The sequence below is a fragment of the Microtus pennsylvanicus genome, chromosome 14 (assembly GCF_037038515.1).
Source record: "Microtus pennsylvanicus isolate mMicPen1 chromosome 14, mMicPen1.hap1, whole genome shotgun sequence".
Taxonomy (NCBI): Eukaryota; Metazoa; Chordata; class Mammalia; order Rodentia; family Cricetidae; genus Microtus; species Microtus pennsylvanicus.
In genome coordinates, this window is record NC_134592.1 from 43,778,601 (window position 1) to 43,805,212 (window position 26,612).

The 26,612-nt window shown below is 42.1% G+C and overlaps 1 protein-coding gene across 2 annotated transcripts in view; it reads right to left on the reverse strand.

Moving 5' to 3' along the window:
* Window positions 1-3,922: 3,922 nt before the first annotated feature.
* Kiaa0586 (KIAA0586 ortholog) overlaps window positions 3,923-26,612 on the reverse strand; it is a 94,354-nt gene continuing 71,664 nt past the window's right edge. For both annotated transcript variants that reach the window (XM_075947849.1, XM_075947850.1), the window contains exon 30: window positions 3,923-4,254. In XM_075947849.1, coding sequence (XP_075803964.1) covers window positions 4,103-4,254 — 152 coding nt within the window. In that variant the 3' untranslated portion in view covers window positions 3,923-4,102. The remainder of the gene's footprint in view (window positions 4,255-26,612) is intronic.

Below are 26,612 nucleotides of genomic sequence, written 5' to 3' on the forward strand. Positions count from 1 at the left end.
GCAGAGAAGCCATCAATGGTATCACCCAGCACTGGATTCTGAGTGATGTAATACCAACTTCAGGCAAGATGTGAAAATACTGGCATGAAGGTAACAGAGGCAGCCAACTACTTTCTGATGGGCCCTGAGGCCTGTTCTGTAAGAGGGAATTCACACTTGATATTATAAACCTGGCAGAAAGCCCAGCCTGTGAGGTCAGAGGCCCTGAAGGGGCGGGCAAACGGGGAACTCTACTACTGTGATTTTGGTAAATGTCAAACTATCTTCTAAATATGTGTATGCCCATGAACTAGGGCTGGTTCACCCCCAGCTAGAGAGGCTTCTGCAGAGAGTGGTGGTTAATGCGGACTCCTAACGGGAGAAGTGGCTGTCGAGAGCTCAACCCTAAATGGGACAACTCAGTTTACCCAAGGCCTGGGAAACACTGCAGAAGAGAGGGTGCAAGGAAGAGACTAGGGAGGGATGCTGTGAAAGGCCGTCTTCTGGCCATGGCGTGGCCATTACACGCGGGATCTCCCTCACCGCGACTATGGTGACCAGCATAAGATGGAGTTGAAAGAATGAGTTAACACTCCAGCTGGCGATACTTGGCATTACTTGGACTCAGTGGGTTATGAGGGGGTGTTTCATGAAGGCTGGAGGGGGATTCCTGGTGGTACCTGCGGGAAGTGGGTAGAGCTGGGGTGAATATGGTCAAGATAACAGTGTATGCGTGTAAACTGCCAAAGAACAAATTACATGTGTGAGGGGGCGTGTGTGTGTGTGTGTGTGTGTGTGTGTGTGTGTGTGTGAGAGAGAGAGAGAGAGAGAGAGAGAGAGAGAGAGAGAGAGAGAGAGAGAAGCAGGAGCTTGAAAACTGCTTGCGTTTAGAGGCGGTTGGCAGAACGGGTAAGCACGGATAAGACTCGTAGTGGTGAGTGAACACGTTGTTTTTTTGTTTGGTTTTGGGTTTTTTTTTTACAGTAATGAATTTTATTGAGCTGCTCCCCACTTCCTCTCCCTCCCCTTCTACCCTCTCCCGTGACCCCCACACTTCCAATTTACTGGGGAGATCTTGTCTTTTTCTCCTTCCTATGTAGTTTAAGTATGTCTCTCTTAGGGTCCTCTTTGTTGTCTAGATGTAGACACTAATTTTTTTTTTTAAAGAAATGCTCACATACATCTCAAGGACCATAGCTAAAGATTGTTTTTAATCTAAAATTAGAAAATATAGGTTTTATATGATTGGGGCTGAGAAACACTACCAACACATCTAAACAAAAAAATGTTTGAGCTATCCTAAGTTTCTGCTAACATCCTTTGTAAGCAGAGAAGTTGGAAAATCAGGCAGTGGAGAGGGTAATGTGTAAACCCAGCAGTATCTGGGTGAATCTGCTGTTTTCCCTCATTCCAGATTGGTGTGTGAGCACCAAAAACAAGCCAAGGCCCACAGAGCAGCATGCTTCTTCCCACCAGTTTGAACAAATCTATTTTAAGCAGAAATTCTATTTCAGTGCCCAGGCAAAGAAAACAGTCCTCACATGAAACCCAAAGCGTTTCAGTAACCAAATACCTCAGAGAGGTCTGAGGAGCCGTGACTTAAGAGGAGGGGCATGTCGAAGGCCCACAAGCTTTTCTGCACAGGTTTCTAACTTCAGCGAGAACTCCCCAGACCCTGGGCCCTACTAGAGGCAAAAGGAATTCTAAATTGCTCTTCGGTAATTCTCAACCTTGAGTGTACACCGAAGTCGTCTAAAAAGATCTTTTTTCACTTTTAATACCATTGCCTGGACCTCACCCAAGGTCAATTAAACCAGAATCCCTGGTATGTAGCCCAGGCATTAGCTCTTTCTGAAGCCCCCTAAGGGTCTACTGTGCAGCAAGGGGGGTGACCTGCTAAATAACCTTAAACATTGCTCGGAAAGGCGCATGGTGACTATAATTGCTGTGTGTGTGAATTTCAGTGGTGACAGAAAAGACTAGTGGAGGAAGGTAAATTTTTGTTTGAGAATTTAATAAATGCATTAGTAATGTTTTGAAAGTCTGCCCCCCACCCCGTTTCATCTCCAGTTCCTTCCCCACTGGACCAACCAGTCTCTCTCAATTCCTGTGTTTCTGTTGTTTTAAACCCACTGTGTCCACTTAGTGAGTGCAGGTAGCCTCTTGGGGACCGCATCCTTGGAGAAAACCGATTCTCGCTCTCCCAGCAACCATCAACTGCCAACAGCTCCACAGCTACGGTGGCCTTTGTGTCCACCACTCCCCTCCATGCAGGGATTTAGTCTGGCTTTCTCTTGCACACGTCTTGCACATGCAGTAGTCACAACCACTGTGAGTTCATTTGTGTGAACACCTCGCCCTGTCTGGAACACACCATTTCGCTTTAGTCGTCCACTGCGGCAGACTCTCAGAATCTTTTCGCCCTCCGCTCTGTGATGACTCCTGAGCCTTCGAAGGAGGAGGTATGATACAGGTATTAGGGAGATAAGAGGGATACCATTTACTGCACACCCATCTGGCACCACGTACTGTGTTGGGCAATGCCTGCTTGGCCCAACCCTGTTGTAAGGAGGCTGCTTATTGGTTCCCGGATGCTCAGCCCCAAAATAACCACACAGAAACTATATTATTTAAATCACTGCTTGGCCAATTACTTAAGTGTATTGCTAGCTGCTCTTACATCTAGAATTAACCTATCTCCATTATTTTATATTTTACCATGAGGCTAGTGGCCTACCGGAAAGGTTTCAGCATGTCTGTCTCTGGCGGGGCTCCATGGCTTCTCCCTTACTCTGCTTCCTTTCTCCCAGCATTCAGTTTAGTTTTCCTTGCCTACCTAAGTTCTGCCCTATCAACAGGTCAAGGCAGTTTCTTTAATCACCAATGGTATTCACAGCATACAGAGGGGAATCCCACATCACAACCCCCAATACTTACCACCCCAACAAATGCATTATCACAAATCATTTATTCTTCAAAAATAATTATTAAATGCATTAACTCAAGGCAACTGACAAAAACTGGCTCATTTATCTATCACAGAACCAGCAGGTATGGGAACAAGAATTAAACCTAATTACAAAGCTTTTTTTTTTTTTTTTTTTTTTTTTTTGAGACAGGGTTTCTCTGCAGCTTTGGAGCCTGTCCTGGAACTAGCTCTTGCAGACCAGGCTGACCTCAAACTCAGACAGATCTGCCTCTGCCTTCCAAGTGCTGAGGTTAAAGGTGCATGCCACCACCGCCCGGCTCCTTTTCACCCTCTTTTAGTTGTGCACTGATGTTTTGAAAGATAACAGTTAGCACAGGAGTAACCAAGTTTGAACAGTATAACGGTGCACAGAGCAGACGTAAGGCACACACAGAATAGCTTCGTTTATCATCACTTTTCCTGCAGTGAATGAAGCACACCTACGGTCATCCTTGACTCCTACTTCTTAGCCATCAGTCACTTCCCCTAGAGACAAAAGTGAGTAGTTTTCCTATTCCAGAAAGATTTGAGGTGGACGGCAGAGGAATACATAGGAGCAAACCTGGACAGAACTACGTACAACACAGTTGTGGTGGACAGACATCATTTTTTATAGAGATGCCTAAGTATATCATAAGAACCGTTAAGTTAAAGACTTTGTTTTTACTCAAAAATTAGAAAAACGTAGGTTTCTCCTTTTGAGAGGAATTCCACATCAATATACACACATCTGAAAATTCTTTTTAGAACTACATTGCACAATATGCAAATGTGTCATCACTTCATCTAGGCCCTGGTGGACAGACATTAGATTACCCTGAATTGCTATAAAAATGCTAGGATGGATAACTTCGGACTATGTAAGTTCACAGACAATCACACCTATAAGATAAATTCTCAGAGTCAAAAGCTATGCTCTTTTCACTGCTCCATGCTCCCCCTGGCTTCTGAGAAACAACTCGTAGCCAGACTCAGTGAATTACATTTACTTTATTCAAAAGCCTTACCAAATATTTAAAGAACACTTTCATTTTAATAAATTATTAGAAATGTTTTTCTCCAAAAAAATATGCTCAAAGGCAAACTAAGAGTCTAGGTGAATGATCTGAAGCAAAGTGACGTGTGTTCATCAATGCTGTGCTGGCTCCCTCCTGCTCAGAAGGTATCCGTCTCCGAGGACTCCTCATTGCCCTGCACGGTGCTGGTGCTCTGGGACTGAGAGCAATTGTCAAGGTTCGCAGAGGGCAGAGTCACAGACATCTTGGCAGGTGACGTGTGTGCAGTGAAGAGCGGGATTGTCTCGCCACCTGCACAAAGGAGAAAGGCATTCAGCAACACCAGCACTCCGTGACCACAGATGGTGTTCTCTTTCCAAATAGAACGGGAGACAGGAAAATAAGGACTGCCCACAGGAAATGTCTCTTCTCATGTTGTTCAAAATGTCAGAGATAAAACATGCTTTTCCTTTTACTGTGGATATCTTAGACGCAATATTTTACAAAAGAAATAGGCACTAAAAATTGTGGTACCATACATAAGATTGAGATTTTTTTCCCCCACTAAGTTTAAATAGGGGGATGAGCTGGGAAGAAGAAAGTGGTCAGCAGGAATGAAAAAGAGATCAAAGGGTGATGGGTGTACTGTCACAAATCTATTTGTGAAATTGTCAAAAAGTTAGTGAAATATTGTAGTACTAAGTCAGATTGCTAGTTGTTGACCTTGTCATTTGTGGCGAGTCACCTGACCACTCTAAAGTCCAGTGTCTTCATGTTAAATAGAGGGGCAGAGCAATGGAAGAACAGCCGCAACAACAGAGTTCAGCACTGCTGGCATCATTCCAAACCGCTACATCCCACTGTAGTGAGTGCTAAGACAGCCACTGTCTCCGTAACAGCCTGTTGTCCCTGCTGAGCCCATAACAGAGCCTGCTGTCCCTGTTGATGAGGAGTGACTAGAAGCCACTGTCACAGCTTGCAGTAAGATGGACTATTACTTACACAGCGACTTCAAAAGAAGGAGTGGAAGAAGCATTTGAACCCAGGTGTCATGGCAGTGGCCTATAACCCTAGCTCTTGGGAAAGCTGAGGGAAGGGGGTGGTGAATTTGAAGCAGCCTGTTAAAAACTAAAATAAAAGCACCAAATCCAAGTCCATCTTTAGCAAAGCTCTTTGCTTTTCCTCTTTCTTCTATCAACCGACTCTCAGCTCAGGATGTATTGTAAGCGACTGCTTACTGACGGTGCCAGCAGCGCTACACTATTAGTTAACATTTGCACACGCTGTCTAAGAGAGAATGCTGAGTGGTCGTTCAAATAGTAGTGACATTTGGCTAGAAAGCACTCATTCTCTAAAGTGATTCTCCCCTTCTCTGTATATCTAATTAAATATGGGGGAAAGCATTCTACTCAATGGATTGCAAACAGTATTAGACCTATAAGAATAGAACGTCAAAATGAAGAAATGTTAAAAATTGCATTTAAAAATATTTATAGGGGCCGGGTGGTGGTGGCACACTCCTTCAATCCCAGAACTTGGGAGGCAAAGGCAGGTGAATTCCTGTGAGTTCTAGGTCAGCCTGGTCTACAAGAGCTAGTTCCAGGACAGCTAGGACTGTTACACAGGGAAACCCTGTCTCGAAAAACCAACTTATATATGATATAAGACTTATTAAAATACACTTATGTTTTATAAAGCTATGACCCAGAGTATACAAAATAACCCAGAGAAGCATCCAGTAGCACAGCGTAATTTGTGGTGACATCACAAGTTAGCACAGCACTGACTGGAGTCTACAGCTATACTGTTCCACTCTACACTCCACTCAACCTTATTTCCCCACGCAGCCTGAAGAGAACTCCATTCCTCGAATCACTCAGCTATCCCAGACTATAGTTTGTTATCTTGAACAAAACTGCTTTATATGCATACCTTGTTCTTATCTATATGCTTAAAATTGCTTGTTAAATTGTTCAATAATGACTTTTTAAAAATTCTGAATTGCCAAGTGAAAAGTTAAGTTTCTTGCAGTTGTTGCTTTATACTTAAATACCAACACAAAATTTTCTAAGAACCTTTCTCTCATCATCTTATCTGATTCTAACAAAGATTCTGTGGGACAAACAAGATGAACAAGACAGATGTTAAACTGACCTTGTCATAGGTGTATGCTGGCCTAAACAGCTGTATGACCCTGCTGCATACACAGAGCTAAGATGGCAGAGAGTAGATGCAAGGATGAAAAGATAACTCCCGTTCTCAAAATGCTCCTAACGTCATGGTAGAGATAGGGGGGCTTAGTTAAAATGATGTGCGAGCTGGTGGGTGGTGGTGCACACCTTTAATCCCAGCACTCAGGAGGCAGAGACAGGTGGATCTCTGTAAGATCAAGGCCAGCCTGGTCTACAGAGTGAGTTCCAGGACAGCCAGGGCTACACAGAGAAACCCTGTCTTAAAAAAATAAAAATAAGAAAACAAAACATCATGTGCAAGGTGCAGTTGAGCTGGAATTTAAGAGAAGCTGGGAAGGCAATAAAGCAAAGGAGAAGAAAAGAACAGATTTAAGTTTGTGTCCAAGGGGCACTGTGTGTGTGTCCTGGGGTCAACTACAGACTGGGCTGAAAGAATGGTGAACTCTGAAGTCCTGCAGAGGGCAGGGTCAACTCCTGTTTAAAAAAAGAGCTGGGGAGTTGTGGTGCAGGCCACATTTAATCCCAGTACTCAGGAGGTGGAGGCAGGCAGACCTGAGCTCCACACCACTCTTGTTTACAGAGTGTCCCAGGACAGCCAAGGCTGCACAGAGAGACCCTGTCTTAAAAACAAAACAAAATTACTCAGCTATCCCAAACTAATGCCAAATAATTTGTTATCTGAACAAAACTGCTTTATATACACATCAATTTTCTGACCCTAGCTCTCAACTATGACAGAGTCTCAAAGAGTTTGGTGAGCATTAAGCAGGGTCATCTCAGGTGTTATATATGCTACTGGAATAGAAACGACATTCAGTTAAGTTAGTTTACTCCAGGGTAACTGACCAGGGGCCATTCCAACAGACACCAGTCCCATGGGCTATAGAAGGAACTCTGCTTTAGGGAAAATGATAGGAATGTTACATGGAAACTAGTAAGAAAACAAAACAGAGGACTGGGGCGGTCGCTCAGTCTGGTACAGTGCTTGTCCAGCACACACAGATCCTGGGTTTCACACACTGGCTATGCTGCTGAACCCTGTAATCCTAGCACTCAGGAGCTGGAGCTGGGGCTAGAGTGCAGCCTGGGCTACGAGACCCTATGTGAAAAGTACTCTGTAAGGCCTCCAAATAGGTACACCATCATTTTAAATAAAAATTGTATCAATAAAATGTACCATTTTATTTGTTAATAAACATCTTCGGAAGATTTTTTTCAAGTTCATAAGTTTTTAAATAATCACATTTTAGGACTTTAAAAGAGAACTTTTGTAGTAGGAGCTGTGGGCCTCTTCCCACAGCCCAGCTCCCGCACGGCTAGCTTTACACCAGAAATAACAACACACAAATTGTATTCATTTAAACACTGCTTGGCCCATTAGCTCTAGCCCTTACTGGCTAATTCTGATATCCCGATCAACCCATTTCTAATAAACTGTGTAGCACCGGTCTTATCAGGAAAGATTCAGCATGTCTGACCTGGCGGCTTGCTTCATCGCGTGCGTCTGCCTGGGAGAGGGGAGCATGGCCTCTGAGCTCACTTCCTCTTCCTCCCAGCATTCTGTTCTGTTTACTCCTCCCACCTATGTTTTAACCTATGAGGGCCAGCCAAGCAATTTCTTTATGTTTTAACCAATGACCTTCCTCCATCAAACTTTAAATTGGAATGTTTTAAAAAGCACCACTTGATTATTGTTAACAGACCAAAGGTTAACATTCAACCCCGGGAACGGCGGTCAGAGCAGAAGAAAGAAGATGAACAGAACATCCTACTACCTCACCATTAGAGCACATGCCCGTGTTCCACCTATATTACGTGTAGTTTGGTGCTTTCAAGTTTAACTTAAAGCTTCCAGCTGTGTCATTACACTATGATGTCATTGTTTCAACAGCTGTTTCCAGGCCTGAACACAAGATGACTCCCTGATCCCAGGACTAGGCAGTGTCTCATTCGGCCTGGCGTGCATCTGAGCTCGAGATGCCAGGATCAGACCTTAGATCTGACACATCCAGAGATATAATTTAATATACTTATAAAATTCAAAATACTAAAATTTTGCTTTGAAATATTAAAAATTCATAAATATTTTCCATTCTCTGTTGCTGGATTTTTAGGACTAAGGAATGCAAATATAACTATTTACTTGTTTGTTTGTTTGCTTGTTTTTTCAGAACAGGGTTTCTCTGTGTAGCCCTGGCTGTTCTGGAACTCGCTATGCAGATCAGGCTGGCCTCGAACTCAGAGATCCATCTGCCTCCCAGGTACTGGGTGTGTGCCACCACCCGGGCTCAATACAGAATTTTTAATGCATATTAGATATACATGTATCTAGTGCATGTACTTCTGGGTAGAGAACCCACTTCATCAACAGGTCGTGGATGATGGGTCTAAATGTTAGCGCTTTGGTGACCCGTTATTAGATCTTTCCTGAAAGCTAGGAGGACCCCAAACAAAGCACTGCCTCCAAAAACAACTGAGGTAAAGAGAGGAACCTTTCTCTTGGCAGTTCAAAGAGGACAACAGCCTCATGGACACCTCGTCCTGGCACGTTTATGAATGATGGTGATCTACAAGACGACTGTGCCGCGGTAAGATTCTGACTGCCATCATCTGGGCTTTTCTAGCTGTGAATAAAGACTAGTTTCTTATAAACTGGGCATTAAAAATAAAGTTTAAAAGAAGTAACTGTAATAAGCTTTAATCCAGGTCCATGGAGCATCCTAATTAGTCCAGGGGAATGAACACCATATAACCATGAAAATTATTTCACCTAGGCACTGTTTGGGGAAGAGAAAGGCACAGCGTTCAGTATCTTAAAAGGGTCTGTGACCACCCAATTAAAAGGTCTTTTTTATTAATTCTTTGAACATTTCATATAATGTATTTTGACCATAGTCACCCCCAAATCCTCCCAGATCTCCCCACCTCCTATAACTTCAACTTCACGTGTTTCTTTTTCCATTTTATTTTATTCCTTTAAGCCATTCATTCACTGCCCCCGTCCAGGAGCAACTGAATCCACCCTCTGCACTTTTCCCAGCAGGAATGGTAAAAGCTCAGGAGTTGTCTCTCTGAGCAATACTGGGTGCAACTTGACTGCACCAGTTGCCAGCTGTGCTGTCTCTAGTCCTTTCCGCGTCTGCCACCTCCTCAAGACTAGGAGAGGGACTAAGAGTCCTTGTGCCTGAGTGACTAGCACAGCAGTTTCACAAGCTTCTTTTGTTTTTTTGGGCGTTTGAGACAGGGTCTTTTTACATAGCCCTGGCTGTCCTGGGGCTCACTATATAGATCAGGCTGGCCTTAAACTCACAGAGATCGCCTAGCTTTTGAGTCTGCTATTAAACGCGTGCTCCACTGGGCCAAGGGCTGCCACATTTGGGTCTGTTTTCTACTAAGTTCTAGCATGATGCTAGACACATACTGGATCTTGAAATCAAGTAGACTTCTTCCTCGAGGACCTATGGGCTCTTCTAAGTGTGTTTGCATTCATACTCCAGATCTTGTTTTCAAAATCAGCAACTATTCCCAGCAACGCAGTGGCTTCCCAGTTGTCTGAAAATGTTCCAGCATTTGAGCAGTGTTTTATTAGGCTCTGGAAGCATTTTCTTGTCCACCTTGGTCTCATCTGCTCCTCCTTCAATCCCTTGTGTAAAGCAGCTGCTAAACTCTCCTGCTGCATTAAATTCTCCTCACATACTTAACCCAGCCTGCAGGTTTTACAACGCCCTATCAGTGCTTGAGAACAAATGTTACATGTGCTGACGGGCTGGCTGGTTATATGACACTCCGTGTCCTGGGTTTGCTTTGCTCACTATCCAGAATCACTAGTCACATTTTATCTCTCACCCTTAAAGGGGTATTTTAATATTGTGTCTACTTGGTTGTGAGCCTCAGCCTCTAATGGCTAAGCTACCTCACTAGCCTTCAGTATCTTATTCTAAAGTATGGACATACAAGCCCGATTATTCTTGAATTTATTACTGCTTCTGTTTTTCAAATGAACTGACAAATGCTTATCCTAAAATTTATAATTTGAGATAAAATAAGGTAGCTCAGATAGGAAAAATGAACGCCCAGGCACCTGTGAAAACAACTCCAATTCCTTTCCTCTAACAGCAATAGTTAATGTGAAGGATTTGTTTCTTCTTATGCCAGCTTCCAGCTGCTTCACGTTGTTTAAAACTGACTTCAAAGTTTAAACACTATCCTGTCCCAACAAATAACCTGCCCCAGATGGAATTTTCCTGAGCAATGCCCTCACTGCTCTGGCCACCACACCTGCGGCTTTGAATTCAGCATTTTACAAACTTTCAAACGGATAAAGGCTTCCTTCCCTGTCCCCTAATGTACCTTAGAGAGCTAAGGTTCCTAATTCTGGGTGACTCTGCACACACCGTAGAAGGGTAAAAAACGGGCACCAGCATTTCTACTGTGTTCATTATGAGAGAGAAGCCTTGGTAAGAAAGTGGAAAAAGCCTTAAGAGCCCCAAATTGTAGACCTTTAGCATAGCAATCTCACCTGTACATACAGAGACAAGACACAAACTGGGCCCACCCTGTGGCCTGCCTGCAGCGTCCAGTGAAGCTAGATTAAAACACAGTTTTGTCCTTTTTCCCAGTAAAAAACCAGCTAAGCATAGAAATAACCACAATTCCTACTCATAAAAAAGAATTCAGGCCAAATCATTCATTCCCATAGTTCCTCTCATAAAACTGGGTCAACAGAAGCCTGATCAGGTGCCCTCAAAGTAAAGAAGGAAGTCAAACACATGAATGTAATGACTGTCACCAGATAGGGCCTTGTCTGACAGATGTTTATCTTTATAAAAGGGTGGAAGAGGAAGCACAGAGCCATGCATCAAACTGTAGACACACACAAAATTAACCCAATTTTTAAAAGAGGAAAGAAACTCATGAGCTGTTTCTTAAGAGGTTATAGTTCGTATTCCCTTACCTAAAGACTTCACAAAAAAAAGTTTAGACTCTCCCCTTGCCCTAGCCAGCTTAGGCCACCCTGCTAGAAACAACCCGTTCTCAGACAGCAAAGGGAAACATACCATTGAGCCAAAGGAAGAGCAATTCAATAAAATCCACAGGGTCTCTTTTCATGGTAAGGAAGGAAAGCAGAGAAAAGTGAAACAATTTGTGGCTCACATATAGGCTGGATTCCTAATCCAAGCTCTGAAAACCAAAATGCTCCAAAAATAAGCAAAATCTGACAGCATGTCGTGACCAAGGCCGTGGTACATGTGCACTAAAATATTGTGTAAAATAATCTCCACTCTCTGAGGTAAGGTACGTGACAAATACAAGTGATTGCATTATGTATATACAAATATTCTGAGGTTTCAAAAATCTAACCAGACCATTCCTGGTCCCAAGCATTCTAGATAAGGCTATTTAACCTACAGTTCTCAGGCCAACAAACTGCCAGGAACACCAAGAACTGGACCACACTGGACCTGCACTTCAAAATACAGCCAGTCGACAACCACCAACTGTTGTTTCAAACAAACCCTTGGAACTGAGCAGTAACGAAGAAAATGTGTCATAAAGTACAATAAGGATTCCTTTCATCATTTCTTCTAGGATTCAAAAAAGCTGCCACTCAACTTCTTTTAAAATTTTGACGTGTGTGTGTGTGTGTGTGTTGTGTGTGTGTGTGTGTGTGTGTGTGTGTGTGTGTGTGTGTTGGGGGCGTGTGTGGAGGTCAGAGGTCAGCTTTCGGTAGTCATTTCTCTCCTTCCTCCCCATGGTCCCGGAGACTGAACTCAGGTCACCAGCGGTGAGCAGCCGCAGTCACTAAGCCATCCTGCTGCTGCTCAAGCTCTCAGCCCACACGAATTCCAGGCGGGCGTTATAAGAAGTAAGACGTAAGTGAGCAACACTATAAGAATCAGCCTAGGCTTGATGCCTTACGCCTGAGCAACACATGCAAAAGGCTCTAGAGTGAGATGCTGGTTTTAAAAAAGAAATTACAAAGATTATAAACACTACATGTTTCATTATTCCAGGCCACACATTCTGTCTGTGAACACTCAATTCAAACCTGGGGTTCTCAAACCTATGGGTCATGACCCATTTGGGGGTAGAAAACCCTTTCACAGGGATCACCTAAGACTATCGAAAACACAGATATTTACATTATGATTCATAGCAGTAGCAAAATTAGTTTGGAAGTAGCAACAAAAATAATTTTATGGTTGGGGTCAGCACAACAACTATATGCTATATTAAAGGGTCACAGAGTTAGGAAGGCTGAGAACCACTGGTTTAACATAATATATATAATATATATATATGTTAATATATAATGAAACATCTGAAAATTAGCATTTTAAAATATGACATGCATAGAAAAATCAAAAAAGAGAAACTAAAGCTTTAAAAGGATACCTCTGAATGAAAATGGGCTTTTATGAAGACAAGAGAATGGTAAATATGTTACTTACAAATTCAAAATCTGCAAAGAGGACAAAATTTAACACCCATCTTTGACACTATTCCTGACTGCACTAATGGTGTTCACTGTGGCGCACCTCTGCTCACTTCCATTCTGCCCGAGTCTCCAAAGTGAGGGAAGAAGCTACTGTCTGTCCCTTTGGCTTAACAGACTGAAAACAAATGTCAGTGGGCAGCAGATGCCCTTCCACTGGAGAACTACAGTGTCCCAAGAGCAGGTCCTTCCTCCCAGTACACCCCCTAGAACCAGGCTAAAGATTCTCTCGGTTGGCTATGTACAGGAAGTGTCACAAATGCCACCACGGCTGTTGGTGCTGCTATCATAAACACAAGGGAGAGGGACTGAAAGGTGCTCAGGTGTGGTGGTTTGAAAGAAAATGGTTCCCCAGGGGAGTGGCCCTATTAGGAGACGTAGCCTTGTTGGAGGAAATGTGTCACGGGGGGGGGGGGGCAGGCTTTGATGTCTTTTTCTCAAGTTTCCCTCAGTGTGACACTCAGTCAATTTCCTATTACCCCCGAGTCAAGATTTGGCACTCTCAGCTCCAGCACCATGTCTGCCTGCACACCACCATACTCCCCGCCATGATGATAATGGGATGAACCTCTGAAACTGTAAATGGGCCCCCTCAATTAAATACTTTCTTTATAAGAGTTGTCACGGTCATGGCATCTCTTCACAGCAATAAAAACCCAAACTATGACAGAAGTTGGTACCAGGGACTGGGATATTGCTGTAATAGGCCTGACCATTTGTTTGTTTAGAAGAATTTAGATTTTGATACTTTGGATTTGGAAAGTGGTGAATGCTTTAGGCACTGAGAGATGGGCTATACTAGTAGGAGCATGAAGACAGTGGGGTTAAGTTATTTGAACTATGGTAGGCTGACTCAAGAAGTTTCAGAGGAGAAGAATTTTAGTATGTTTCCTAGAGATCATTCTTGTAATATTTTGGTGAAGAAAGTGGTTGCCTTTTGCTAGTGTCCAAAGAGTCTGCCTGAGGCAGAAGAGTTTTGGATTAATTCTGTTAACATAGGAAACCTCAAAACAGCCTCGTATAAACTCTGTTATGTGGTCATTAGCAGTAACTCTAATGACGATTCATAATGAAAAGGAGCAAGCTGAGCAGGGTAAATTCCAGAGAGTAACTTTTGAGGAGAAAAGAGCACCAGGAGTGGAATGGAGCTAAATCCTGTGTTCAAGGAGATAAACGGATTAAGAAATGGAATAAAGGGAGTGGTGATATCAGGCCAATTTCCCATCCAGCTAAGTTTTCAACTTGTGGAAAGGAATTAAAGAAAAGCCAAAGAAAAGCTAGGAGCTGCGTGTGGTGGAGCACACCTTTAATCCCAGCACTGGCAAGAGAGAAGCTGGTGGATCTCTGGGTCTGAGGCCAGCCTGGTCTATAGAGCAAGTTTCAGGACAGCCAAGTTTAGGCAGTGAAGGAAAGAAAGCTCGTGAAGATGTAACTGAATGAAGGGGCCATGTTCACAAGCAGCAGGACTTGGACATTTTGGCCACAGTACTCTGACTTTAGGGGTAAGGACAGAAGAAAGGAGTTATGGAATAAAGCTGCTGTATAGGGGTAGGGGTATCTCTGAATGGAGGCCCAGCAGAGAGGTCACTGTGTGAAGCTGTGAAATTGAAGCCTGGACTGCCTTAGAGAACCCAAGATGTTAGAGATGTGTGGGATACCTACCAAGGAGAGCTGCTAACGGGGAGTGAAACGAGCTTAAGAGAAAGAAGTGTGTTGCAGTCAACAAAGCTGAACGGAATCAGGTCTGAAGCACATTCTGACGTCATACCTGGAGATGCGGAGTTTAGAGCTTGCCCATTTGGTTTTCGGTCCTGTTTTGGTCCACTATTTTCTTGTTATGCTCCCCTCCCAGAATTATAGAATGGTAGTGCAAATCCCGTGCCATATATGTTGGAAGTATGTGATCTGCCTTTTGATTTTGATTTTATAGGGGATTACAGTTAAGAGATTGCCAGGTGTCTCAGAAGAGACTGGACTTTGAAACAAGTTTGTGACTGTTATAGACTATGGGGACTTTTGAAATTGAACTGCATGCATTTTTTTTTCTTACACTGTGATATGGTTATAAGCCTTTAGGGAATTTAGTGGAATGTAGTGGTTTAAAAAAAAAAAAGACCCCCAAATGGAGTGGCACTCTTAGGAGGTGCGGCCTTGTTGGAGGAAGTGTGTAGCTATGGAGGCAGGCTTTGAGGTCTCTTTTGCTCAAGCTTCCCTTGGTGTCATAGTCAGTTGATTTCGTGTTGTCTCTAAGTAAAGGAGGAGGACTCTCAGTTCCAGCATGTCTGCCCGCATGCCACCACACTCTCCACTATGATAATAACGGATGAACTAAACCTCTGAAACTGTGATCCCCTCAACTAAATGTGTTTCTTTATCAGAGTTGTCGTGGTCATGGCGTCTCTTTAAAGCAATAAACACAAACTAAGACACTGGGTTAAGAGCACTTGCTACACATGACCTTCAAAGTGTCTCCTACTACACCTCATGAGGCTCAACAACCATCTGCAACTCTTCTTCCAGGAGCTCTGGCACCCTCTCCGGCCTCTGAGGGCACCAGGCATATACACTGCACTTACACATACACATAAAATATAAAAATAAATAAAAAACTTTAATATTAGAAAGAATGAGAGAATTCCTTTTTAAAAAAATACAAAATACCTCTCCACTCAAACTAAGGAAGAATCCATTAAATAATAATAATAATAATACCACCAACAATAAGATAATCCATTGTGTCGTGTTGGAGCTGACTGCAATCTATTCTGACAAGTAGTTTTACAGCTCTTGTGTGTTAGGAGCTGGAGAGCCCACTGTGCTTTACAGCTCAGGATTACAAGAGGAAAGATAGCCTAAGAGTCAGGTCTGTACAATCTGAGAGCCAGTGCCAGGCTTGTAGGCTCCTTATCCTGCTGCTCAAAATGGAAAAAAATCAACATGTCCTGGTATTGTAGTCAAAGGATGAATGACATGTCTATTTGATCCATACATTTCTATAGGAATTTTCAGTGGGTAGTACTGACTGGAAAGTGAGTTACATAATGCATAAGTGCATCTATACCGTGAGTATAACTTAGAACAGACTCACTAGCTTTTATATAGAGGACTGAAGCTAGCATGGAATAAAGAGCTAGTGACCTTACATTGGGAAATGGAACTCTGGGCTAGGGAAGCCAGCATCTTGTTGAAGTGCTTCATCAAGGCACACAGGGGTCTCCTGGGATGGACCACTTGTCCGTACTTGGCTTCTCCCAAACACCTTATTTCCGAACTTTAGTCTTTTAAGTAACCAGTCAGTCTTGTAGCCTTACAATATTAATTAAAAGTAAGGTAGAGTATGAGGTACAAATATGTATAGTTCAGTAGTATGGGGCTTACCTACCACATTCCCAGCATCACAAGACCCACCCACCAACTCTCTCTCTCTCTCTCTCTCTCTCTCTCTCTCTCTCTCTCTCTCTCTCTCTCTCTCTCAAATAAAAATAAAAAGGAGCTGGAAAGGTGGCTCAGTGGTTAAAAGTACTTGCTGCTCTTGGAGAGCAGCCAGGTTTGATTCCCCGCACCACATGGTGGTTTACAACTATCCACAACTCTAATTCCAGGGGACCTAATGTCTTCTGGACAGCCAACAGGCACATGGTGCACACACATATATATGGGCAAAACAACCACACAAAACCAGTTTTTAAAACCTAAAACAAAGCAATCTATCATACAATATTATTAAACAAAACAACTTGCAAGGCTGTGTGTTGTGGAACAATCTTTTTGTACACCGTGAAAATGTGTTGCTCTCATTGGTTTAATAATGAGCTAAATGGCCAATAACTGGGCAGGAAGAGGTTAAGTGGGACTTGTGGACAGGGGTGGGGGAAGTGCAGGGATGGAAAAGGGCAGAGTCAACCGAAGCCGCAGGGAGAAGCAGGATGAACACGCTGTGTTGGGAAAAAAAAGGTACTTTGTGAGCCACGTGGTAGAACTTAGATAAGAAATAAGGGCTAATTTAAGTTGCAAGAGCTAGTCAGTAACCAGACTAAGCTATAGATTAAGCATTTATAACTGATAAGTCCCTGTGTGGTTATTTGGTTCACAGGACAAAAATTACGCCTACAAGTCTTAACTATATAACAGGGATATATGGAAGAAGCCTCTCAAAACACAAACTTTTTCATTCCTAAAACAAAGCAAGGATTTTGAAATGAATGTTCAGAATTTAAAGCAAATAAGGAGGCAAAATTAAAGATACTCAAGAAAGATTCATTTTTAATACAAATTTGAGTTTGCACACACACACAAAATCTAAGACTATTAATAGGGTATTTAAAAATACATTAAAAATGTTAGTGTTTTAAAACAAGCAATCTTTTGAATTAAGTCGCTTGCTGGCTCTGTGTCTAAGTAGGTACATCAACTCAAATAATAGCACTTTTCAGAATAGCATCTGGTAACACAAGAGCTTCTATCCAACTGCCAAGAAGTCACTGGTTAATTCAGGAAATTGACGACTCACCATCTACTCTCAATACAGACCATGATTTACTTTAATAATGTACATTTAATTATTTGAACTCATTAAAAAGCAGTTAAGTACGTAAATGCATTACTCTGCATTGTTATGACATGGTCTGCTTGCCTTTTAGGGGCAAGAATGTCTAGAGGGACATTCCATCATTAAAATCTGGTTGAGAACTGAGAAACCATGTTTTAGTAGACAGCTTTATCTACGGCGGACTTCCTGTTGGCTCAAGAGCCTGTGAGACAGCTCCTAAAACAAATTCCTCCTAGACAACTCTTTAGAAAAGCATCCCATAACAGTTCTAAAAAGAAAAGAATCTTTAAAAGTTTACAATAGATTTGCCTATGTGTTGGGGAATATTATTTTCAGGCGTGTGACTTTTGTTTACACTGCATTTGTTTAACTCTGTGAAGCTGTGATACTGTGCCTGTCTAAAACACCTGATGGTCTAATAAAGAGCTGAACGACCAATAGCGAGGCAGGAGCAAGGGTAGTCAGGGCTGGCAGGCAGAGAGGATAGACAGAAGGAGAACTCTGAGAGAACAAGGAGAGGAGGATGCCAGGGGCCAGTCACCCAGCTACACTGCAAGCTACAGAGAAAGAAGCAAAGGAAAGGTATACAGAAATAGAGAAAGATAAAAGCCCACAGGCAAAAGGTAGACAGAATAATTAAAGTTAAGAAAAGTGGTCAAGAAACAAGCCGAGCTAAGGCCACAAGTTTTTAACTAAGAAAAGTATCCGTATGGGATTTGTCTGGGAGCCGGGTGGTGGCCCTAAGAAAATCAAGAGTAAAACATCACACAACACCCATGATAGATGCCATGCACTGTATTATTTCATTTACATAAAGTGCAAAATTAAAAAAGTAACAGAAGTCAGAACAGTGGTTGCATCCTTGTGGGTGGAAGATATGACAGAGAGGGAACTAAGGACCCTGGGGCCACATGCGGCTCTCTGCACTGGGACACTGGCTACGCAAGTGTGGTCTGCTTGGGCTGTTTTTTTGAGCTACAGTACTTTTTCTCTGTGCATATGTGTTATTCATACATAAAAAATTAAAACTGGGAAAAACCAATAGGTTAGCTTCAGCAATTAGGTGGAATACAATTGTGTTTTTAACTGTTTCTGATGATGACTTAACATTGTTACTGCTAAACTGAATACAAACAGGAGCTTCTAACAGGCAGAGGTGTATATGCCTTTAATCCCAGCACTCAGGAGGCAGAGGGATGTGGATCTCTGAGTTCGAGGCCAGCCTGGTGTAGAGTGCGAGTTCCGGGATAGATAGTGCTACACAGAGAAACCCTGTTTAAAAACAACAAACCAACCAACCAAATGCTCCCTTAAACTCTAGCGTAGTATGCACAAGCCCTTCAGAAGCAAAGAGGAGTTATTACTTTTGCCATATTGATTCTCACATAACTTACTATCCATTAAACTTTGACAACTAGCTACTTGACATAATTAAAAACAAACTATATAAGAAAAAAAGACAAGAAGGAAATAAAAACAAACTAATTTTAACTAATCTGGAAATATTTCTGAAATCTTTTTGTTTTTTTTTTTTTTTTTTTTTGGTTTTTCGAGACAGGGTTTCTCTGTGGCTTTGGAGCCTGTCCTGGAACTAGCTCTTGTAGACCAGGCTGGTCTCGAACTCACAGAGATCCGCCTGCCTCTGCCTCCCGAGTGCTAGGATTAAAGGCGTGCGCCACCATCGCCCGGCCTTCTGAAATCTTAATATGTTCTGTACACATGCTTTACTTTTTGTGCAAAACAGTTTGCTGGGGGATGGCACTGTAACTACACTCGAACATAACTGTCACTGTTACTCTACACTAATTCCTGTGATTTCAACTGACAATACTAAACCCGGTCACAGAGTGCAGGAAAACGTCTCTATTGCAATGTTCTTATAAGTGACATTTGGCAGCTACAGGGGCTGAAGGCAAAATGACTAACATTCACAAAGCAAGTTAGAGCTAAAGTTTATATAATCTACAGACAAAAAACCCATTTTCTGAGATGCAGCCCCTTCCTAAATATGAAAATTTCTCACCAACTATGGCTTGCGATTATCACTGAAACTCCATGGCATCATCTGTGCTGTCTTAATGGTGATTTCTGCGACACTAACCACTTCTCACTAAATTTGAGAAGAAAAATTAAATCTGACACCGTGACCAGTTCTCCTCCCTAGGGCTGGACCTGGTAACTTTTAGAGGAGTCAAAGAATGAAAACTGAGCCTTCCCACACAGGAAGCCACTAGAAAATGAGAACAACAACATTCCATGTCCTAACGGGAGCCTGGACCATCTGCCATTGTTGTAAGCTTCAGGCACGGGGAAGGAGGCTGGGTTTCTGCTCCTGCACATGACACCAATGGGAATAAGGCCCGTCCAGGCTCTGCATCACCAGTCCTCTGATAACAGCTCCAAGCTGAGGCCCCGCTGCACGGGCCCTGCTGCACGCTGTCCACGCACACAGCCCCAGAGTGCAGGGTAAGGGAAGGCAGCACTTGCTGGCTGTGAAAACAGTCTGATACAAACCAGATGGGCAACACAAAGAGAAACAATTGGCTCATTCAACAAAGCCAGACCCCTGCCCCAGAGAATTCACAGAAGGCAGACACAGTCACCCTCAGTTGACACAAACAAGAAGCCGTGTGGATACAGTTGAGAGAATGATTTTTCCTCACACTAAACAAAGTTTTCATTTCCAAATTCTTATATTCATTAATTGCAGTTTGAAGCGGTGTTGACCTTGGTGGGGGATTTGTTGTTGTTTGGCAAAAATAAATATTTCAATTGCAAAATATACATATTTTGTGGTACCACAGAAATAATGGGTATACAGAAACTAATTCTGTGCTCTTCCTTAAGAGGAATACAAACTACACTCTCTCAGGAAACTGGCACAGTCAGATGATTGAGCACGCTGACACAGTAATTAGAAAATACCCAACACAGACTTCCAGGGCCGCCTAAGTTAGGATGGCATGAAAGGCTCCCGAGAGAACTAACCTGCTACCTAAGCACTCTCCTGGGTTCATAGATAATAGAGCATCACTGCAATTACAGTAACAGGAAGAAGTAACCCATGTCCCCCCTGTGGCTTCTGAGCTGACAATCGGACTGAACCAGGGTGCCACAGTCTACACATGCCTGCCGAGCCTTGAGTAATCCCTTTCTCTTTGGATTTAAAAACCTGAGAGCTGGGACTAGAGGATGGCTCAGTTCTCGCTGCACACGCTGAGTCCCCAGCACCTACAGAAAGGCTGGATGTGGGTGGAGATGGGCAGATCCCGAAAGCTCTCTGACCAGTTAGCCTAGCTGAAGTAAGGACACCTGAGGGTATTCTCTAGTCTCCCCATGGAGCCTCCTACATGCACTCACGTGTATAAAATATGCACACACAGGAGAATTGCTGACAGAATACAATTTACTAAAACAGTGCCTGCCAACAAATATGATTATAACATAAAAGGCATCCTTGCTAGTCAACTTTGCAAGATCTAACTATACACTGTACAAGTCAAAGGGGAACTGTGAAGAATCCAGTATGTACATATAGCAATATAAATTTAAACATGCTATACCTAGCCATGACTTAAGATCACTCATGAAGAACAAATGTGCCATGGAAAGTCAATGTACCTGCCTAAAGTCACACAGAACACAGATCCTGCTGGCACTCTGGCACCAACATTAGAGCTCAGAACTAGCACAGGTTCAATGCCTACCTGTTAAAGGAGCAGCTGCACATTGTAAGTGGGGAAAAGAGGAGCAATTTCCTCCACACAGTCATGCTAATTATAGCTACTACTTCCTTAGTTCCTAATATGTGTCTTCTATAATATCATGTCTTAAAATAAGAGAATCTGTTCTTTAATGACCATACCAACCTAACGAAGCATGTATGATACTCCAGATCAGAAAAGCAGAGAGGTTATGCTGTGGTGTGAACCTAGGCGACCTGACTCCAGACTGCACTGCCTCTATTCTGTGTCTACAACAGAAGCACAAAGTCACAGAAACCAACAGAGTCAGTCAACTGCTCCATTTCTGAATCAGAACTGTGAGCACCAGCAAAGCTGGCCTCCACATTAGGCAGTGTCAAGGTGAAGCCTGGAATCTGCATTTTAAATTAGAAAAGTTCACATCTGTTCAGACACCAAGACCAACACAGACATGCCTAGCACTGCAAGCAGAGCCCACGCCCACTGCTGCGCTGCTCTGCTGCTGAACTGAAGGAAACAACCCTCCTGGTTCCCAGGGTGCGAACAGGCAGTCATGGACTGCTATCCAGGACAGCCAGAGATGTTAACACAGAGAAACCCTGTCTCAAAATCCAGAAAACTAAAGAAGCATTGGTAACATGTTAACTTGTAACTGTAGTTAATTTCTGTGGAGGAAGGCTATGCTGTGTTAAGAGACCCTCACAAACTTGGAGAGTAGCTACCAGCAGTGACAATTCCATCCCTTGGTTTAGGTGCCCTAGAGACAGTTTCCCTACTCCCAGGGCTGTTTACTTCATTAATTACACACACACACACACACACACACACACACACACACACACACACACACACACACACAGATGCTGTCAATCTATACACAGTTACATCAGTGGTTTTGGAGAGCTTGCAAGATGGCTCGGCAGGGAAAGGTTCTTGTCAAACTGCCGACCCGAGTCTAATCCCGGGACCCACACAGTAGAAGGAGAAAACTGATTCCTGAAAATTATCCTCTGACCTCCACCTGCATGGCTTATTATATTCTCATGTAATCCTTTATGGACTCTGTCCATTTTAAAGGACATAATCATGCACATTTCTATCTTAGATAATATATTATGCATGCTCTCCACCCCTCCTTAAATCTTTTTATTATACACTCATTTGCTGTGTGTGTGCAAACAACACACACATATTGAGGGCAAAGGACAAATTTAGGGAGTTGGTTCTCTCCTTTCACCATGCAGGTCCTGAGGATTGAACAAGAGGCCAGGCTCAGGGATGGCTGGGCCAGCTCTCTGGCCTTCTATTTAGTTCATTCTTAAACAACTGACTTAACTGTATATTTTTTTTCCCTAGATGATCTGTATTTCCCCCTCTTTTAAATCAAAGGCATAAATTTTCATACAGAAACTGGTTCAGCACTGGGCTGCTCTTCCAGAGTTCCTGAGTTCAATTCCCAGCAACCACATGGTGGCTCACAACCATCCGTAATGAGATCTGGTGTTTTCTTCTTGTCTGCAGGCATACTGCAGAACACTATATACATAATAAATAAATCTTTAACTTCCTTTAAAAACAAAACAAAAAAATCATCTGTTTTAAAACCCATGAATGTTCCAGAGAAGAGTCTTTCCTCATAAGGTTACACTCCGGCTTGTATGCAGATATCCTCACATAAACTGAAACACAAAGATGATGTGGTGGTTTAAATAGGAATGGCTCCATAAGAGCATAGTCATGAGGGAGTAAGACTATTCGGAGGTGTATCCTTTTCTGGGGTAGGTGTGGCCTTGGAGGAAGTGTGTCACTGGGGATGGACTTTGAGATTTCAAATGTTTAAGCCAAGCCCAGTGTCTCTCTCTTCCTGCTGTCTGCCAGTTCAAATGTAGAACTCTCAGCTACCTCTCCAGTATCATGTCTGCCTACATACCACTATGCCTTCTGCCATGATGATAACAGACTAAACCTCTCACCTGTGAATAAGCCCCAATTTAATGCTTTCCTTTATAGGAGTTGCCATGGTTATGTTTCTTCACAGCAATAGAACACTGACTAAAACAGAAGGTACCAGGAGTGGGGTATTGCTATGATAAGCTTGACTGTGCTTTTGTTTGGAGGAATATGGACTTTGGAAATTTTAGATTAGGAAAGTAGAGATTTGTAGAAGACAAATATACTCAGATAGTGCTTGTTACCAGTTTGAATATATGGATTTCTGGTGCTTGATAGTCTGTAACCCATCATCTCTCTCTGAGACCCACATGTCTGTTCTGTGCTTTGCTTCTGGACGGGGAATGGAATTCAGGCCTGTGCACCAGGCTGACGTCCTAACACTGAGCTATACTTCCCCACACATGTGGTTTGAAGTGGCCACCCTACCTTAAGACCAGAAAAGTACACTTAAAAAAGTTCCGTTATAGAGTTAAAATTACTAAGATAATGATAACTCTGGTAAGGATTCGACTTTAGCTATATTTCAATTTCAAAGGCAAAATTAATCATTTTATTAAATAAAATTATTTTTCTTACACAGAAATATCTTCTAAATAGACAGAAACCTTGTATTTTCTAATTCTCCCACACCCTGAGTTAGAATCACAATCTGTGGTAGAACCAGGGTAAGATGGCCAGCCAGTAAATTTTGGGTACAATGCCAAAGAAGTATGGGGTGTTCTAAGTGTATTGCCACAAAAATGTAAATGGATCTTGACAAATTACTTTCACAATTCACATATATGATATATATATATATATATATATATATATATAATATTCTACAAGAAAACAGAGGAACTTTGTGATTGACAGGCTAATCTGCCCTAGCATTTAATCATAAACAGCTAACTCCCCACCATGACTATAGCACTGTATGTTTGCTCTTCTGCTTGTTGTGTCTCCTTTATAATCTTAAAATAGTTTGAAAAATGCAAGAAATAAAATATTTTTGAAGTGATGACTTTACCACACTACTTTACACAACTTAATTGTCACCTAGTTCATAAATACATGGGTTTAGACCTAGTTTATATTAGTTAACCTAAACAGAAAAAAAAATGGTCAAAGTTAACCTATAGTGTGTGGTCGTTTGAAAAAGAACAACTCCCATAGGCTCATATAGTTGAATCTTAGTCACCAGGGAGTAGCACTATTTGAGAAGGATTGGGAGGAATATGTCACTGGAGTAGACTTGGAGGTTTTAAAAGTCCATACCTGGCCCAAGGTCTCTCTTTGCCTGCTGCCTATGGATCAGGATGTAGCTCTCAGCTACTTCTCCAGCACCAGCCTTCATGCCTGCCATAATGATAATGGAGTAACCCTCGAACTTACAAGCAACTCCCCAATATTCTCTCTCTCTCTCTCCCTCCCTCTCTCTCTTTCTCTCTCTCTCTCTCTCCATCCCCACCCACAGGACAGCACTTCTCTATGTGTATTCCAGGCTGTCCTAGAACTTGCTCTGTAGACCAGGCTGGCCTCAAACTCAGAGATCACCTGCCTTTGCCTCCTGAGTGCTAGGATTAAAGGTGTGTGCCACCACTGCCTGGTATGCTTTCTTTTATAAGAATAACCTTGTTCATGGTATCTCATCAAGGCAATAGAACACTGACTAAGACAGAGAAAAGGGGTAAAAAACAGAAACAAAAATCCACCTTTTGAAGAAGTTGCTTTCATGAAAAAGTGCTGGACCCATGATTAGTAAACTGATTCAAGAATGCAGCTTAAATCCTGGAGTCAAAGAACAAACCAATAAATTCAGCAACAAAAGAAAAGATCTAATCATTATTATTGATTTGTTATTCCTTGTGTTTTGAGACTAGCCCAAATTAACCTCTTGTGTCAGTCCACTAAACGCTAGGACTAAAGGCATCTGCCACCACACCTGGCCTGAAAGGATCTTATTATATTTACTCCAAAGATATCACCTGTCAAATCATAAATGTGGTTTATTTATGTTAAAACCTGGAAATAAAACAAGATCTTAGCAATTCTTCAGCTATGCAGTCAAGCACATATGTCCCGCCATGTTTTGCATCTATTTTCAGTGGGACCAGCTCACTGAAGGAGATGGTATTTCTAGTAATCTGCCTCATTTCTTTATACACACATACACTAAACTACTATGCATTTCAAAGTAAAATACATGGTAACTCCACTGTAAAATAGCCATAATTAGGATTTGAGTAATCTAAGAAACATTTACTGCCAGAAAAGATGTGGTTTTGATTCCCTTGTGATGGAGCAAATTCCTTGTCTTCAAGACTTCTGTGCACAGGAGATAGGACTGAATTCCTTTAAGGTCACAAGGTTGTAAGGGCCCCAGGGAATATTTTGGCCCTTTGCCTCTCCTATTCTCTGAAATGTCTGGAAATGTTTTAAAATTTTAGAAGAGGGGGAAAATAAACCAAATACACACATTTTATGGGAAAAGGTTCTGACTATGTGCCAAGACAATGATGTTCACTCAAGAATACTCTGTACAGAGATAGATATCAACTGTGGAGTGACACTTTATATCTATGGAAATGACTTACTTAAAGCCTACTGGGTCTTGTCTTAGTCAAAGTTCAAACAGACCTATTTACCTAACCTTTTCTTTCCTTCTTTTCTTTTCTTCCAAGACAGGGTCCTACTATGTATCTCTGAATGTCTTAGAAGTCACTATGTAGACCAGGCTGGCCTCAAACTCACAGAGATCTCCCTGTCTCTACCTCCTGAATACTGGAATTAAAGGCATGCACCACTGCGTCTGGCTATCTTTTTTTATTAGATATAAAGTCTGATGCAAAAACACTAAGCTCACCTTCAGTAACTTCTAAGTAGAACTTCCTCCTGGCCTGGGCATGGTGGCACTCAGAAGATAGACACAGGTCATCTCCACTAGTTCAAAGCCAGACTGGTCTACATAGAGATCTCGAGGCCAGCCAGGGACATAAAGTGAAAACGTATTGTAAAACAACAGTTTCCTATTAGCAAATATTTTGGTTTCTCTTGTTTTCATAGTGAAATTTACTCACTTATTAAATGTCAGCTAGTTATTACTGAATAACATAGCCATAAGTCAACAAAAATATAACTACTGCTATCCTCTGGTCACACACATACACTGTAGTTGAAAACAATGTCACATTACCTGGGATGCAGGCCCAAAATCTTACCAAAGACATTTCCCTATGGAAATGATTGCTTGTTATAGATAACGATCCATCAAGAAAACAAAATTTTCAATTTTAAGACATTAAAATTTTAAAAAAAAACTTGCTGCATTATATTGACCACAAATGATTACAATATGCAATAGGGCTCTGAGTCAGTCTTACTATCTTAGGAATGTTTATTTGCCATAATTTTAAAATCATCATCAGAAGAGTTTTATTAGCAACATTTTTGTTGTTGTGTTTTGAGACAGGATCCTTAAATTCTTCATGTAACCCCAGGTTGGCTTTGAATTTATGATCTTCCAAAATTGGAATTCATTAGATTCTAAAATATAATTTAAAACTAGTGTGGTACATAAAAAAAATATTCAATGGGATTAGAGAGATAGCTCAGTAGTTAAGAGACTTGCTTTCTTCCAGCAGACCTGGGTTTGATTCCTAATACCAATACTGCAACTCAATGATTTGTAACTCCAGTTCCAGGGGATTAACACCCTGATGCCCTCTTCTGGGCTCAAGGGGTCACCAGGCACAAACATGATACACAGACTTACATGTAGGTAAAACATTCATAAC